Below are 18,280 nucleotides of genomic sequence, written 5' to 3'. Positions count from 1 at the left end.
TATATCAGAAGAAAAAACTGCCATATCAAAGTGAAGCTAAATAAGATGATTGAAGATACACTTTCCTCTCCTGATTCTGTGAAAGTGAAGAGGAGTGTTGACCAAATAAGAAAAGCAAAGTTAACCACGGCCATTGTCAGACATGAAACAACACATTATAAGAGAGCAATTAGACTGAGATCAAAGAGCATCTCAGCGGGAATCTGCTGGACTGCATCCGTGTGGGGAAACATTGATTGTATGCCTTTGCATGACCCATAATTCAGAGCTTGTCAGGTGTTTCCAGTCATGCTGCAGCATTGCTCTGTATGGCAATGTCAGTCTGGCTGCTTGTTCGGTCAACCACTTTATCCATTCATCCATTTTCTAAACCTACTTAATCCAACTCGGGGTTGCACCCTGGACAGGTTGCCAGTACATATCAACCACTTTATCCATTCATCCATTTTCTATACCTGCTTAATCCAACCCAGGAGGGGGGTGGGGGTGGGGGGGTGGGGGGTAGAGGCAGGGAACACCCTGGACAGGTCGTCAGTCCATATCAACCACTTTAGCCAGACTGAAATATTTTAAGAGCTATTTGATTTTATTCATCTCCTGACCTTTGATATTGTAGTAAATAAGAGGGATGGTCGCCGAGCCGATGTGTAGATGGGTGATGAAGAACTCTGCTGACATGGACTTAGTCGAACATAGAAATCTTTATTGCATTCATCAGGTCCGTCTCGAATTTACAGAAAAGATGCATCGAGTCTGGAGAGATTAGCCCAATTGTTCGAATGAAATCTCTGTCCTCCCGAGGGTGATTCTTTTTATGGGTGTTAATTTATCCCTATATGGTGGAGATGCTCCAGGTCTCTTCTCTTCCAGGCATCTGCCAGGAAACAATGCATATGGGCTTCACGCCTTTGGAATGTATTTTCCTCAGAATCTCCTTATTTGACTATATGCTATCTCTGGTTGGGACACATGCACTCAGTGTCCTTCATCAGTGACGTGTTTGGAGCATATGTACTCAGCGACCTTAGAGATGGTCCTTTCAACTGTTCTCTTGAGTATCAGACACCTCAATATCAAAGTTAAATTAGTCAAAGTCCAGTTTTAAGATGGAAAACCTGCATGACATTCATGTCAGACCCAGCTGGAGTCTGTTATGGCTGTCTCAAGTACTGATGTGTATCCCTGTTATCCATGTGGTCTGGTGGCATAAAGTAAGGACGACAAAGAAAGAGCCATTGGGCAGATTTCTATCTTGGTGCCTGATGTGTGTGTCTGCCTTCCCTTTCTGTTGAATAATGTAACAAGTGCGTGGTGTGGGTGGCAGAGAGGGATGGCCTTTCCTCAAAATAGACTTCAGTGCAAAATGCAAAAGCTCAGAGACAAGATACGGTAGTGTCATGGTATGAAACTGTTCTTCCACTCAGCGTGGCGTCTAAGGGATTTATCAAACTAAATCAGTCACAGGGAGGCTAGAAGGACAGGTGTAATAGCAGGAGATTTTCTAGGAGATTTTCTGGGTAAGACAAAGTCAAACAATCTAAAGAACAAACCGGCTTTACTGCAATGGCATGTAAAAGGAGCTATACATTTATGATTTAGCAATAATAGAGGCAGAGCGACGCATCTCTGAAAGGTGTGAGTAATATCTGAAGTGAGGGCGAGGGTATAGCATGGGTAATACACGTGCAAAGAGCGGCCGGCTCTGATATTAACCTTCAGTCGGTGAATAAGCGATGGTAATTCCCTGCTACTATGTGCTCGCTTGCTTGCCTTCGATGTTCAACAGTGATTGCCCAAAGTCCAACTTTCTCTGGCCAGTCCAGCCCTTCATGTGGAGCTGCCTGCGATCCAAATGAGCTCTACACCACACATGATGGTACTAAATGCGGCAGAAGAAATTCTCCGACACACTTCAAGAGTCATCAGATTTCTCTGCGTGCACTCGGCGGCAGGTCTTTCCACTCTGTCAAGCAGCAACGGGACTATTTTTAGAAACAATGTTGCGGTAGAGCGACCATTCAAACTGAGGCTAAAACAGTGTAGCCTACACCTAATTGCGGCTTTTCGCGCGACAGTCTTCTGAGAATCCTGTCTGCGCCTGCTCGGCCATGGGACAAGATGTTGCATTTCGATCAGTCTTATCTCACCTGATCCCAAGTGCTGCCATGTTCTCACATGCTCCCCCCAAAAGCAAACCGGTGGACTGCAAACTTCTGTGCCATGGAATCCACCACACTTTGTCACAGCAGCGGCTGCATTGCTCTCAGGACCTCATGTAGTTTAGTGTCTTTTCACAGTATTACATGTTTTTAAAGAGCACTGCAGTTTGCAATGTGAATGAGAGAGGTTTTATGGTAAAAACTAAGGAGCGTGGAAATAGCAAAGTGCATCATTTTGTTTTCTCTTTACTTCTCTGAAGTGCGGGCGCACATTTTTGCGGGCTCTTATGGGAATAAGGCACTCGTCCCGCTGCATGCTCCTCAGGAGAAAAATGGCGGAGTCTGAGAGCAGTGAGGTAAGTGTTGAGAAGAAAAAATCCCCCCCAAAACACCAATTTGATTTAATCTATTGAGAATGAGAGTGCGCGGTCCTTCGATGTTTGTTTGAGAGCTAAATGAGTCCTGCAGGATGTGATGTTCATAGAAGTTGCACCTCAGACAGGTCGCAGGATGCGGACTGTCCGGAGAGTGAGACGGCAATCTGACCGGTCCAATTGTTAATATTTGCATGAATGTTACACCTCTCATTGTTTTCTAATCATTTATCTACCAAGGTAAGAATGCTGTGCACAGATTTCAATTCGAGGAGCTGAATGCCATCACTTTGATTTATAAAAGAAGGGACAGTAACAGGATATTACAAGAAGTATGTGCTCTGCATTCCATCCCTTCTCCAATAATGATCCACGAGACAATGTCTGAAAACAACACATCCTAAATATAAGGTATTCAAACCTTGTGAGGTTGAAATAATGCGTTTACTTCGTGGTGTAGCCACTGCAAGCCATGCAAGATTGAACGGGACAGTGTGTTGCTTCTTCGCTCTGATGGGAATCACTTGCGCTGTCCAAGGTACTGCAGCACTTTGCAGAGAAAACGGAGAATGTTGGTTGTCGATGTGTGAAGCAGTTCATCAAAAAGTGGAGTGCCAGGCGAATTTAATAAATTCCCCACCCGGAGCCCCTCTTTATGCGTTTTTTTAAAACGCAGAAATCATCTTCTAATGCTGCTGTTTGCGAGCCATAAATCTAGCACTGCTCAACGTGAGCTCCCTTTTGAGCCGTGTGGCACATCTGTATTCACGATGCGCTTTGCAGAAATGTTGATTTAGCCGATAATGACGTTTAAGAGATTCAGACGCCCTCTGAAGTTTGTCTGCCTCGTGTTGCTTCGTTATATATATAATTCATCACAAAAAGTATCCTGTAAACAAATGATCAAAATAAACCATCCTTAGACTCACAATATTTTATCTATGGGTCTCTGGCAGAAAGTGAGTGATAGGCCTATAAGTGGGATATCTCCCTATCGCTGATGCTCTCTGTGGCTTTGGAATATCTGCAATAGGAGATGCACTAAAGTAGTACAATTCCAAGGGATCAATTCTCCTTTCAAACTGTTGGATCACTTTTGGGGTTTTTTCTCATGAAAAGTTACGATGCCAATTTCCTTCCCAATATGAAAAGCCCTCCTTACAGCAACTACAACCAATGTTATTTTGGTACAAATTTTTAGTATACACAATAAATCCCACCTTCATTTTACTATCTATAGAGTTTAGGGGCCAACTTCACCAGCCTAACAAGTACAAAGTGACTGTGTGTCCCCTCATGTGCAGAAGAAGGAATGATAGAAGCGTCCTTCTCAAATAACAAGTTTCACCTCAGCGCTGAGATCTCGATCCAGTTGGAAACAGAATGTGTTTATCTGTTATGGGGGCAAATGAAGGGACATGTTTCACCTTTTCGTTTCCGTGATATGGCATCTCAGGTTTGCTGACTGCAGCTGCTCTTTTCTGATCATGTTGCAATCTTAAACTTGCTTTAATGTGTCACATATGCAAACCTCGCTAGATTTAACTTTGTAAATTGCACATCAGAGACCTAGCAGCCATAAACAACCATTATGTGGCGCCAGGTTTTAAGGTGGTCAATTTTTGGTGATGCCAGTATTGTAACTGCCGTCTTTGCACCTGCAATAGTATGCAGCTGACAGTGTAACTTTAGCTCAGTGGAAAGTCTTGATGATGCAAATGAAGAACATCCATTACACAAATATTTTTGGAATAATGCCACAGTGAACTTAGGTGACTCCTCTTCAGCCCAACATCTGCATTGACAGAATACATTTCTAACTTAAGTTCAATCCATTAGTTTTGGGGGGGGGGGGGATTTTTTGAATCAGAAACTAATGACACCTTTGGGAAGACTATTTATGTATTTAGTGTAGTGTGAATATGTAAAACAGCAATATGTGGTTATCTTGGCTCAGTTGCTAAGTGTGTATGGGATTGAACCACATAATCACAATAATTAGGCATTAGAGAATTTAGCAAAAGCTAGAAGGTGGAAAGAGTGAGGGGTCTGTTCTCCAAACCTTATCTGAGGGGAGACGTTCTGTCCTAAATACCCTTGTAATAGATTATCATTGATGGTGCCACATGAACACCCTTGATAAATGGGATTATTTCAGTGTGGACCAAAGCAATTAACCAACAGCTTTATGGGGAAAGCACCTTGTTGTGCATGGATCCAAACCCATTATTTTCATGCATTATTTTCTTAAGCTCTTAGTCTACGTCTGTGCCATTTGAGACCTTGCTGCAGGAAATGTGGGTAGATAAATATTGTATGATAGGCACTTCCGAGGCACGGATGTGGGTAGGAGAAGAGGACAGGGTGGGAAAGGATGAGGAGAAGAATCAGCTCTGTCAAACATAAAAATTTATTGCAGCTGACAGAAAACCTTAAGTGGACCCAGTCCTGTCACTTTAAGGTACAACAGCATGACTTCATCTGTTTGAGATATCTCACAGAAATGAAATGAATAATGGCCAACTTAGTTGAGTAATGTAATATTAAATATATATATTTGAATTAAAATAATTATGTGAAACTACATGAATTCATTGTTGTTAGATAACACTCAATTAAACTGATTTCTGTCTAAAGGATGTGCATGTGAGCTAAACTTCCTTCAAGATGTTTCTGCTGTAATCTCAGCAAATAACCTGACCACCGCAGGGAAAAGGGGCTGTTTGGGAGGCAGATCCACAAGATAGAGAAGCATAATTAAAACATATAAAGAATCATTTTTATTTAGTCATTTCAATTTAGGGACGGTGCAGGTGCATGACAAAAAGAGTTTTTCTAGATGAATCTGTATAAGTGCAATGTGAATAGGCAACTGGAAAGGAACTTAAAGACTGCAGTCCTCTGCAAGGTGAATGCACTAATGAGCTTTTCCTTTGCCCATGCTCCATTTCTCCAGGTCTCATGACATTTAGTGTTCTTCTGTTGTGCTGTTACACAAACTGCATGAAAACATATGTTAGCCTTGGCAGAAAAACTCTTAAGATATCCCTAAAATGATAGAGAATTTAAAAACCAAGGTCATATTGAATACCAAAACATATTGAGGTCTTGCAGTACTGTTTTGCTCTTTGTTTTCTCATTAAGACAAGATATTAAGTCTTTTGTTCAAATAGCGAAGCATCATTCTCAGCAATATTAAAACAGCACCTCAGTTATTTTTAGAGGACTGAAAGTTGGAATGAGAATAAACAGCAGAATGGATTACTGGCCCAGCAATGAGACGCATGTGTCTGTTTCGCCATCCCTCCCTCCGTTTCCCTCTATCACAAACCAACTCACACACACCGTGGTGAGACCTTCCCAGCAGGCCTTATAGGTGATAATCAGGGCATTATGGGCGTACCTTCTGTGCAATGCAGAGCTTTCTGCTCTCTGCTGACAGGCAGGCTGACTTCATGTCAGCTGTCGGCGTATTCTCTAGACTCAGTGGGCTCTCTGGGAACTCACCAGACATATCGTTGCAACATGAGCTGAAAGGCAAGAATACAGACACAAATACAGTAAGAAACTGGTAATGAGTCAGAGCCAATAACTCTTCATCAACACAAACCAAATCTTCTGGTGTTAATACTGATCCTTATTTTGTTTCTTACAAATTAACAACAATTAAGACTCCTCAGCCTTAATGAAATGTTCTTCTTTATTTTTCTATTTTAAGCAACCACAGCCGCAACCACAGCCGATCCGTATAATTCCTTCTCGCTCAGCACAGCCAACCTCCTTGCCCAAGCCTGTGCCTTCTATCCAGCATGCCCTTCGGCCTCCTCTCCCACCACACACGCCCCACGCTGCCAGCCTCCCTAGCTGTCCTGGGCGGGGCAAGATGGCCAAGTTTCTCAACCCAGAGGAGATGACCTCGAGAGACTACTACTTTGACTCTTATGCTCACTTTGGTATTCATGAGGTACAACTGCATGTCTTTTATTATGTCTTTTTATTAACTATAACAGTGTTAGCATTATTTTACATCTATTTTAACATATGTAAATATATATGAGTTATAATTGTCACAGCATTTTGTAACACAGCATCAAAAAAAATATCCAATATTTCTTTATTTCTACACCAAATTTAATAGAAGTTCCAACATGGATGTGCCGTTACACTGCCAGCACTCAGTAAGATCTTGTCGTTAGCTGTAAAAAAACGTTGTTAGCTGTAAAAAGGACAAACACATGTAATCTCCTCGGTGGAATCCATGTGTAAATAGATTAAAATTAAGATGGAGCAAGCTGACATTTTAATGAACAGTTTGGGAAATGGTCAAGCAGAACTGCCGTGGCCACACATCACACCAATCAAATCTATGGTTGAAATGTCATTATTTCCAGAGGGAAGAATGTAGTGATTGCAAAATGGAAGTCCAAATTCGCAGTTTTAGAGAGAAGTCAGAAGAACTGCGGACATGAGTAATTCAAAACCTGTACGCTGTCCATGCTTTTCTCTTTTTCCCCGTTTTGCAACAAACGTACCATGCCACCATTTTTTATGTTGGCAAGATACAAAAGCAATAGTTGTGTTTTTTGTCTTTTTTTTCTGAAGCGAGCCTGCAGCTCTCACCTGCTCGAACAACCTTTTAACCAGGATTTTTATGTCAGAGTTTCAGAGATGACTTGGTTCTGCAGTAATCCTGTTCCTCTTTCTAAGAACACGAGATCTGAACTTTTCCTGAGAGGAGTTTCAGCCTGAGAAGCTCAGCTGAGCTCCAGACTGTGTGGAGTTGATGGAAAAATGTGAAAGATTGGAACAATTTAAAAACTTTTTCAGATTTGACCAACTCTGAGCCATAATAAAAGATATTACAAATTTTCCTTTCTTTCTTTGGGAATCACATATCGCCACCATTCAAGCTGATGTTCTCATTTTTCTGTATTTTTACCTCTACCCTCACAGTTCAGCTGAATTCTAGGAGTGGAGGCAGGAATCATCAATGTGAAAAAGAGCATCATCCTATTGTCATTTCTGCATTTTCTTCTTACTCATACATACACACACAAAAAAAAGAGAAGCATGATAGACTGAACCTCGAGCTTTACTCAGCTTATTCCGAAACACCAGCTATGGATTTGAGTGTTAAACCATACAGCTGAGGGGGAACAGAGTGAGATTAAGCAAAGGCTGTGCATTAGTTGTAACAGCTCTGCTGTAGATATCACAGCAAATCCAGATCCCAAATGTTTTCATTACAGCACAAAGTTTTCACTCTCTGCAGGTTAGCATTAGCTACATATTCCTGATATTATTTACTGTACGCTAAACTAGGAAATGCTGAAGGACGAGGTGAGGACGCTCACCTATAGGAACGCCATGTACCACAACAAGCATGTCTTCAAGGACAAAATAGTGTTGGATGTCGGAAGTGGGACTGGCATCCTTTCCATGTTTGCAGCCAAAGCAGGAGCAAAGCACGTGTATGGGGTAAGATGTGTTTCCTTTGTTGTAGAGTGATCATCTTGATTCATCAGGATCTAAGGCTGACACTATATATTACATCTGTATGTTTGCTGCTGTACCACAACTTACAGTACGTTTTAACCATTTTCTTAAGACTCGCCATAAACTTCCAGGAATGTCTCATCTGACATGCAGGTGATAAAAGTGTGCAGCCTCTCAGGCGGGATGACGATTTGAGAGCGCTCACTGTTATTGTTTTCTAGAGCAGAAGTGATTGTTAGTCAGGGCATGTCTTAGAACACAGGCTGCATGCTTACCGCTAGCCTAGGAGGACCATGTGGAGCTTATTTTTGTACAGTGGCTCCACACAGAGTGCATGTGCCTCGGGGAGAGAAATGATTAACTTATAATTGTCAAGAGACCTTTTCTGAGCTTCTGGTTAACATTCTATGTTTGTGTATGTCTTTACCTCTAGTCTTGCACTAGTTTTTCCTCTTTCTTTAGCTGTCTCGCTTCATTTCTGTCTCCTTGTCTCCATAATTTTGTTTTCGTACTTTAGATGCTTTTCACATTTGTGTTCCTGCTTTCCATCTGGCCAGGTTTTGTCCACATAATGGGGTTTCAGAGATTTCAGAGCTGTATTTAATCTTTAATTTGAACTCAGTTTGAGTTCTGCACCAAATGCAGTAACTTTGTCATAACTTAAGCTTTTAAAGGTTGATGTTAGAGATAAGCTGGGAGGTTAAAGAACTGGGCTGAAGACCACCCACTTCATCATATTGATCTTCTTATAGAAATACGAAAAGTGATCACCTTAATTCTGGGTCCAGAATGTTCTCATAATAGTCTTTGCTGTAATTGAATTATTATCTTAGAGCCACGTTCTTAGTATTTTTTTTACAACAGGTACCTCATTATTAAATGATTAGAAGGAAGATTTAGAGAAATATCATTGAAAAGTAAAACTAAGAATAGAATATGTTAGAATAGTCTTCTATTTAGTAAACGGAAACAAGATAATGCTGAAGTGTCTTACAGTTTGAATACAGCCTGCTGCATCACATTTAGATGGACATAGACAAAGTAAAATGGTTGTTTAAGTTTTGCATGCAGCAAGCCAATGAGACATTTTGGCTACTTATTTTCTGTCTCAAGTGCATTAAGCTTTTTGGCAGATCTCGAGAACTTTGAGAAAAACACAGACTATGGCTTCAAAGTCTCAAGTTGTAGAGGAGGGCATTTCTGAACTTGATCCCACAAATGGGATCCAGACTCTATTTCAACCAGTTGAGAACAGGGTTGAAACATACTTTCAACATACATCAGAAATAAAGATGGAGAAGAGTTAACCTTGCTGTGAAAGTATGTGGGGGCAAGCAAGGAAAATTTATAACAACATTACTGAGAATACAATTGCAATTATATCAAAATATATAATATTGCATATTTGTATGCAAGGGATTAGGCCAAAAACCTACAATGAAGGGTTGTGATCTTTGGGTCCTTCAGCTACAGCTAAACAAACACAATTATGTAGGAAATTTAATTTTAGATGGGAAAACTACTTTTTTTTTCATTCAAGCCATGTCAATACTTTTTAAGAAATAGGGTTCCTTGTTTGTTGTATGTAGAAATTAGCATCACGGCCCACCAGCAATCAAAAATACTTTAAGATGTTTTAAAACCATTTAATCAAGTTTAAAAGTTTTAACTTTAACTTAAACTAAACTAAAAGGGAATACATTTGAGTTGAAATATTACTGATATTCAAAAATTGATACTCCCCCACTTGCCTTGCTGAACTTCTTATGCGTAAGTTAACCCTTTATAGGGCACTTTATAGGTATATAACATGTGCGGAAGTGATCAAAAACAGTCACTTGCCCTTTAAAGGGGTCAGGTTAAGCCAGAGAGCAAAATGTGCAAAGGCATCTGAGCAGAATTAGAAATGCGTGCTCGCTAGTATCTGGAGAAAAGGACTAGTGGCAGCCAACAGGGATGACAACAGTGAGAATGACTCTTCTTGACACTAGTGAGATGTGCAAGAAGCAATGTGCGAGGGAGCGCCTTTGTCAACACACTTCGAGGCTTCAGTATTTTCAATTAAGTGGGATTCTAATGGCTATCTCTTCCCACTGAGATTCACAAACAGATGAGGAATCAATGCACCCTTTTTTATCACACACCAGCAGTACAGTAGTATGAGCACATGTATGCCAGAGAGTGCACAAATACATACATCTTGTGCAACAAGAACATTACTGTCTATATTTGCAGATGGCACAGCCTACTGTTTAATGGTCAACAGAGGCCCCAGAAGCCTCCTGACCAGTGCTTTATTAAAAACTGGCAGAGAATACAGCAGGGCTACTCCAAAAAGACCAAATTTAGACCTAATGTAAAGTTGTTGCATCCCGTGTGCTTGCTTAGTTGGAAAGCGGCTTCTGTTCAAAAGATGAAGCCAGAGTTTCATCCTTGTATTTATGTTATGGTGAGTTGAACATAAACAAGAAAAATACAAGGTGAAATATCTTAATTTGATGATCAGTCAGTTGGCTTGTTGGATATGGAGCATATCGAGTCAATTTCTGCCTTTAAAAACAATATCGCCCAAAGTCTTCATTCTTCCATGACTTCTTTTTAGAGAGCTCCTTATAAGAAGTGTCCAAAGTTAACACTTCAGCTGTTACAATACTGGTGCTGGTAGCACCTCAGAAACCCAATGTTATGACAGAACCAGAAATAGTACTGTGGCCCACCATGCAAAACATAGCAGTTCACAATAAAAACTAAAACAAAATTGGACATTACTTCACCCTCATCCCTGAAGAGCTGTAGTTTAAATTTTGATACATCAGCATGTTGATCTTCAACATGACATCCACTGTTCTCATCGTTTCTGTTAATCTGACCACAATGCTTACAAGGAGGATGGAGGGCAGAAGATACTCATTCTTAGTTTGAAATTTATCCTGCACAATGTTTTCCACAGAACTTACACCTTTCTTCTTCCTCTCCCATCCATTCATTGTAACTTGTGTTTACATGTAAGTAACCAAAACAACCTACAGACTCGCATCCATTCGAGTGATGGTCTTCCTTTAAAGAGAACCATGATCCATTTTTAATCCTAACTAAGTATTGTTAATGCCTAAGTTAACAATACTGCCTAAGAAGTGACAAAAATGTTTTAGTGAAGCGTTGCCGTTTTATCAAACATGAAGACAAACATGAAGACAAACAAAAGAAATGGCCCCAAACCTCAGCCTAGGGCTAATCAGATCATCAGGAGAAGCCCAAATCCCACAACCAAGGTGAGGACTACAGAAGCGATCGACACCTCCACACAAAAAGGAATAGACACCATTCTAATCGGGGACTCTATAACACAGCATGTCAGAATGGCAAAGACGGAAAATATAACTTTTTCTGATACATCAGTCAGGGAACTGATAGATATTTTGCCGACCATTCTGTCTACTCATCCAGATGGCACGAGGATCATTGTCCACACAGGGTCTTCTGATATTCTGAGAAGGAAGACTGGCTCTGAGATCCTGAAGAAGGATTTTTCTCTGCTGTTTGAGAGACTGTGTCACTATGGAGCACACCGGGTCTCCATTTCTGGCCCCATTCCTACTGTGGGTAAAGGAATTTAACTTTTCAGCAGACTTCTTGGCCTGAACACATGGTTGTCAAATGCATGCATCGCCCATGGGATTAAGTTCATTGATAACTTTAATATCTTTTGGAACTGTAAGGAGCGTTTCAGAGCTGATGGCGTGCATCCCAATCGAACTGGATGCAGATTACTTGGTGCACATTTACGTCATGCTGTTGGGACGGCAAACCCAAACATGACTGTACAGATTAGACTGAAGGACACAGCAGCGAGGCAAACAACCCCCAGCCCTCCCCCCTCACCAGACCCTTTACTCCACATCACCCAAGGTCTCAAAAGGATGTCTCTATCCCAGCCAGGACTCCAGCGACCACCATCAACCGAGAAACGCAGGGCACCCCCTCCTCCTCCTCTTACATCATCTGTCCTGGCAGAGCAGGACACAAGGGGATGTGCAGGATGTTCAAGGAGCAGCACAACACCCAGAGTTCAAAACAAAGATAGCACTGTTCAAACCAAAGATACCATGCCATGATGTGTTCAGGGTCCCTGCTATAGAAGTCCGACTTCTGACAGCTGTTCTGAGAACAAGCTGGGGCCCAATAGGATTCCTGTATTAGTTAGTAAAAGAAGGAATCGAAAACAGTCAACCTGCTGGGTGAATTTATCTAATCTGTTAACGGTACCACGAACAACTCAGAATACAACAGAGACCAGTGTAAACTCCACAAAGCTAGCCTTACTTAATATTAGATCTCTGTCCAATAAGTCACTGTTAGTTAATGACTTCATAATTTCACACAATTTAGATTTTCTTTTTCTGACAGAAACATGGTTAACAGAGAGCACAAGTGCTACTTAATGAAGCAGCTCCCCCAAACTTTAGTTTTATGGATAAATGCCGAAATGGGAGGAAAGGTGGGGGGGGGGCTGCCTTATTTAAAGATACATTCCAGTGTAAAGAGATATCATTTGGTGAATTCACTTCTTTTGAATATCTGAGTTTTATTTTAAAGGGTGTTCCTAAAATCCTGTTCTTAATCATTTACAGATCTCCAGGATACTGCGCAAGTTTTATTGATGATTTTTCTGAATTATTGTCTGTTATTTCGACTGATTTTAACCATTTTATCTTGACCGGGGATTTTAACATTCACATGGATAATATGACGGATGGTACTGCCAAAGAATTTTCTTCTGTGCTGGACATGTTTGGTTTGTGGCAGCATGTAACAGAACCTACCCACCTTCGAGGTCACATTCTGGACCTGGTCATTTCTAAAGGTGTTGATATTTCTTCTGTTGTTGTTACTGATTTGGCCTTGTCTGACCATTTTTGTATTTTATTTGATTTACATATTACTCAGAATGTTCAAACAACCAGCTTCTCAGTTAAGAAGAGGTACATCAATGAGAAAACAAGTGCTCAGTTTAGGGAGGCCATAGTTATGTTACCAACAATGAGTGCAGTCGGTTGAAGGAATGCTGGATCATTTTAACTTGAAAATTTTTAATGTAATGGAAGCTGTTGCACTGATAAGAATCAAGAGCACCTTGATCAAACAGAAAACCCCATGGAGAAACACCACTACGGTCAAAAATCTGAAAAGAGAATGCAGAAAAGCTGAACGTAAATGGAGGAAAACAAAGCTTCAGATTCACTATGAGCTATACAAAGAAAGCCTGCGTAGTTATAACAATGAGCTGTGCAAGGCCAGACAGCTGCATTTATCTGAAATGATTAATAAGAATGTCAACAAGTCTCGAACTCTGTTTGCTATGGTTGAAAATTTCACAAATCCTCCTAAACAGTCAAACCCAGACCTCCTCTCCACTGAGAAATGCAATGAATTTGCCAACTTTTTTAGCCAAAAAATCAAAACAATTAGACAAAACATTAACGCAACACAGACAAACAAGAAAACTAATCTGTGTCTAAAACCTAGAAATAACTCTGACGTTATGTCACAATTTAATATTGTTAATTTAAAAATCCTAGAGGAAACAGTTCGGCATCTGAAATCAACAACTTGTTCTCTGGACATAATACCATCTGACTTTTTAAAAACTCTTTTTACCTCAGTAGAAAGTGATCTCCTACAAATAGTTAACAGCTCACTGGCATCAGGCATTTTTCCCAAGTCACTAAAGACAGCTGCCATTAAGCCACTCCTAAAGAAGAGAACTCTAGATGCCTCTATGATGAACAACTACAGACCTGTCTCTAATCTCGCTTTTATATCCAAGATTATTGAGAAAGTTGTATTTAACCAGCTCAACGACTTTCTGAATGAAAGTGGAAGTCTTGATAAGTTTCAATCAGGCTTCAGACGTCATCACAGCACTGAAACAGCTCTGGTCAAAGTGTTAAACGACATCAGGTTGAATACTGATTCTGGTAATGTTTCAGTCCTGGTTCTGTTGGACCTCAGCGCTGCGTTTGATACTGTAGATCACAGAATCCTGTTGCACAGGCTGGAAAACTGGGTTGGACTTTCTGGAGCGGTCCTTAACTGGTTCAGGTCCTACTTAGAAGGCCGGAGTTATTTTGTTACAATTGGCAGCTATGAATCTGAGCGAGTGGCCATGACTTGTGGAGTCCCCCAGGGGTCAATTCTTGGACCTCTTCTGTTTAACTTGTATATGCTCCCTTTGGGTCAGATATTGCAGAATTTTAACATCAATTATCACAGTTATGCAGACGATACACAACTTTATGTGTCTCTGTCACCGGACGACTGCAGCCCAGCAGACGTACTGTGTCAGTGTCTGGAGGAAGTAAACACCTGGATGAGAGAGAATTTTCTACAATTAAATGAAGACAAAACTGAGATTATTCTGTTTGGTAGAAAAGAGAAGAGGGTCAGCGTTGGTAAATATCTTGAGACTCGGGACCTTACAATCACTGACCAAGTTTGCAACCTCGGAGTGTTGATAGACTCAGATCTGACTTTCAGCAGCCACATCAAAGCTGTCACCAAGGCAGCTTTTTACCATCTCAGAAACATCAACAGAATGAAAGGTTTCCTCTCCCAAATAGACCAGGAGAAACTCATCCATGCATTCATCTCCAGTAGACTCGATTACTGTAACGCTCTTTTAACTGGACTTCCCAAAAAGAGCGTTAAACATCTGCAGCTCATCCAGAACGCTGCTGCTAGAGTTTTAACCCGGACTAAGAGATCTGAACACATCACACCAGTTTTAAAATCTTTACACTGGCTTCCAGTCAGTCACAGAATAGATTTTAAAAGCCTGCTGATGGTTTACAAATCCCAGAACGGTTTAGGCCCAAAATACATCTGTGATATGTTCAGAGAATATAAACTCAGCAGAGCTCTTAGATCCAAGGACTCAGGTCAGCTGGTCCAGTCCAGAGTCCAGACTAAACATGGAGAAGCACCATTTAGCTGTTATGCTGCAAATAAGTGGAACAAACTGCCAGTGGAGATTAAACTTTCACCAAATGTAGACATTTTTAAATCCAGGTTAAAGACATTTCTGTTCTCATGTGTCCATGCATGAAATATATTTTAACTTATCTAGACTGTTGCCTGATTTTAAATTCATTTAAATGATTTTATTTGTTTCTCTTTATATTATTTTATGTATTTTTAATGCTTCTTGCACTCCCTGCTGCATTGCTTTTATTTTATGTAAAGCACTTTGAACTGTTTGTACATGAAATGCGCTATACAAATAAATTTGATTTGATTTGATTTGATCAACTGAACGTAACTCAGAAGTTGAGTTGACATGTTTTGACTTTGAACAAGTGTCATGAACGTACGAATAATTGAAAGTGCGTGTGGAAACTTGCCTCCTTACGAGGATCTTTTTGGCCTCTCAAAGGAAAAACTTGAGAATGAAATCTGACTTGATGTGGAAATGTTTTTTCCCCTCCTGCTGCTTCTGTGGGTGGTACTTCACAGAATGCTGATATGGATCATATTTAGGGGAATGAACAAACAACCTATATGACTGTCAACAGCCTAAGGATATATTCTCTTCTCACAATTTACAATCATGGATTGTGACACTTTTTGTGTTGTGGTCATGTGGACGAACCTGTTATGCGTTTTCTGGTAAGGCTGACCTCCGTATATCACCCTTAAGATGTGCATTTTTGCGCAGAGTAGGAAGGAGACAATATGTCAGGCAAGAAAAAAGAAGTTATTGATAAATTTGATGAGTTGTCATTTTACAAGGAGAGAAAATGGAGCAGTAAAAGAGCAGTTGGGTAAGGGCGATTTAAAGTAAAATGTCAAAAGAGAAATAAAACTAGATCTTGAAATTCCATTGGGCTCAATGACTTGTTCCTGCCGAGCAGTAACTAATCTAAACCTTAATTACTTTTAATTAGCATTGGCAGCAGTTCAGTGAAAGTGACATGTCCTCTTGTAAATTGTTTCACTTTATATTCAGTTACCGTCCGTTACTGTTTCCAGCTTGACTCTAGGGCACTTCCTGCATTGCTAAATGAACCTCAGGGCAAGATGTGAGATGGTAATCATTCCGTTGATAGTTACCTGCTGCTAATGGGCACACAAGTTATAAACATGCTGTGAGGTATAACAGCTTAATCACAGTAAAAAAGAAAAAGTCTCACAAAGGTGTCTTTAAATAATGAAGACTGGATAGATATTTTATCTCACTTCTTGTCTTTCTGTCATAAATGGGTAGATACCTTCTGTTTTTTAATCATATTGTCATGTTTCGTGTAAAAAAGATATCCACACACCTTAGACATGCCTGTGAGGGACAGCAACAATTATAGTCCGTATTTACTAGTACATGTAGAAAAGACTAAGAGAATTTATGTGAAAGTATATCTATTTTTACCTACAAAATTTAATCTGAACACAAAATTGTAGCCATGAAAGCAAATAATCCTTCAAATGTTGATGTTGCTATGCCAACCCAATGGCAGAGAAGATCTATACAATCATTACACTGTCAAAGTGGAAACCCATGACTCTTGTATGTATCCGACTAAAGGGAAATATGGTCACAATCTCCCCTTTGGTCTCTGAGCTACTGTTTGAATAATGCCTGGAAAGTGTTTTTGCAGTGGATTATAAAAACTGAAGTTTTGAAGTTGACATTTTGTGTCCATCAATCCATTACTTTTCATTTTAAACAACAATAAAAGGACAGTATTCCCTTAATACTCACTTAATATTTTCAAACTCAATTTCCAGAAAAGTTAGGCCGTTTCCCAAAAAAAGTAAAAAATATTAAATATTTAATTTGACACTATTAAAAAAGAAATTATTTTCACTGTATTCACAGACCTTGACCTTGATGGCATTCAGAATCTTTTTAAAAATCTAGAATTAAATGCCATCAAGACACCCACAAAGCTGGGAGAGAGCAAAAAACAGGCTAAAGTTGATAGAATATACTGGTACCACTGTTCTGGAAAAATCTAAAATGAGCAAACTGATAGGTGACAAGTGTCAGGAGGATTAGGTATAAAAGGAGCATCCAACAAAGACTTACGGTCGGGTCGAATATTTATATTTTCTCATTCCTATGTGCACAAATGCACATCTTAGGGGTGATATATAGAGGTCTGCCTAGTCTTAGAAAACATGTAACAGGTTTTTCCACAGTGTCACAATCCATGATTGTGAATTGTGAGAGGAGGATGTATCCTTAAGCTGTTGACAGTACTATAGGTCGTTTGTTCATTCCTTTACTTAAGGTCGGGTCCTTACTTCAGCAGGGCAACACCAGACCTCATTCTGTACAACTTACATCAACAACTGTCCATGGCTTCTCAGACACAAAATGTGTGCACTTGACTGGCTTGCCTGCAGTCTAGATATGTCTCCCATTGAAAATTTACAGCATATCATACAGAAAAGAATGACCAAGAACCGCTGAGCAGATTAACTTAGCAAGAATGGACACAGTTTCTTCTTGCAAAGCTGGCAACAGTTTGTATTCTTACTTTCTAAATGATTAAAATGTGTCATTCAAAGAAGTGATATGAAACACTATGTTTAACATGCTTCTATCTCAACTTTTTAGTAGAGTGTTGGTGCATTTAATTCAAGACTTGTTTAGCTTTTTTAAATCCAATGGAGTTGGACAGTAATTACACTGCAAAACATTTAGTTTGGAAAAAGTTTGGCTTGACGACTGGCTTTGGCACCTTGTCTTCAAAGCTAAGTTCAACCGTCAGAAATCTGGGAGTGACCTTTGACAGTCATCTGAGGTTGGACAAACAAATTAACAATGTTGTCAGGACTAGTTTTTTCCAGTTACGTCTCCTGGGCAAAATTAAAATGTTTTTAAAGCCTGGTTTATAGTTAACGCAAAACGCAATGCAAGCCCTTGCGCGGTTGCAAGCCCCCCCTTGCGTGCTTGCGTGTGTCACCTCAATTTTCTAAACTTCACGCAAGACGCAAGACGCGAGCAGAGCTATAGAGTAGCCACCCTGGACGTGAGCACAAGCCACTATCTACATCACATCCGGCGGCGTGTTCATCTTCCGGTTTCATCCCCTAATAAAAGACCGCTGTTTTCAAACGCTAAGGTAGAAAGCAAAGAAGAAGAAGAAGAAGCATGAATCCCATAGACATAATATATTATGTCTATGTGATGAATCCACTCGAAGAGAGACTGTCCAAAGAGGTCCTGGCGGTGAATTTCCTTTCATCGTA

At 40.2% G+C, this 18,280-nt stretch overlaps 1 protein-coding gene across 1 annotated transcript in view; it reads left to right on the top strand.

Annotated features, from left to right (window-relative positions):
• Nucleotides 1-1,885: 1,885 nt before the first annotated feature.
• The window catches only part of LOC142383730 (protein arginine N-methyltransferase 8-B), a 31,021-nt gene continuing 14,626 nt past the window's right edge, over nucleotides 1,886-18,280 (top strand). The window contains exons 1-3 of the mRNA XM_075469394.1: nucleotides 1,886-2,515; nucleotides 6,252-6,497; nucleotides 7,856-8,011. Of these exons, the coding sequence (XP_075325509.1) occupies nucleotides 2,447-2,515; nucleotides 6,252-6,497; nucleotides 7,856-8,011 (471 nt within the window). The 5' untranslated portion in view covers nucleotides 1,886-2,446. The remainder of the gene's footprint in view (nucleotides 2,516-6,251; nucleotides 6,498-7,855; nucleotides 8,012-18,280) is intronic.

This window comes from Odontesthes bonariensis, chromosome 7 (genome assembly GCF_027942865.1).
Source record: "Odontesthes bonariensis isolate fOdoBon6 chromosome 7, fOdoBon6.hap1, whole genome shotgun sequence".
Taxonomy (NCBI): Eukaryota; Metazoa; Chordata; class Actinopteri; order Atheriniformes; family Atherinopsidae; genus Odontesthes; species Odontesthes bonariensis.
This window is presented reverse-complemented; position numbering and strand designations above follow the sequence as displayed.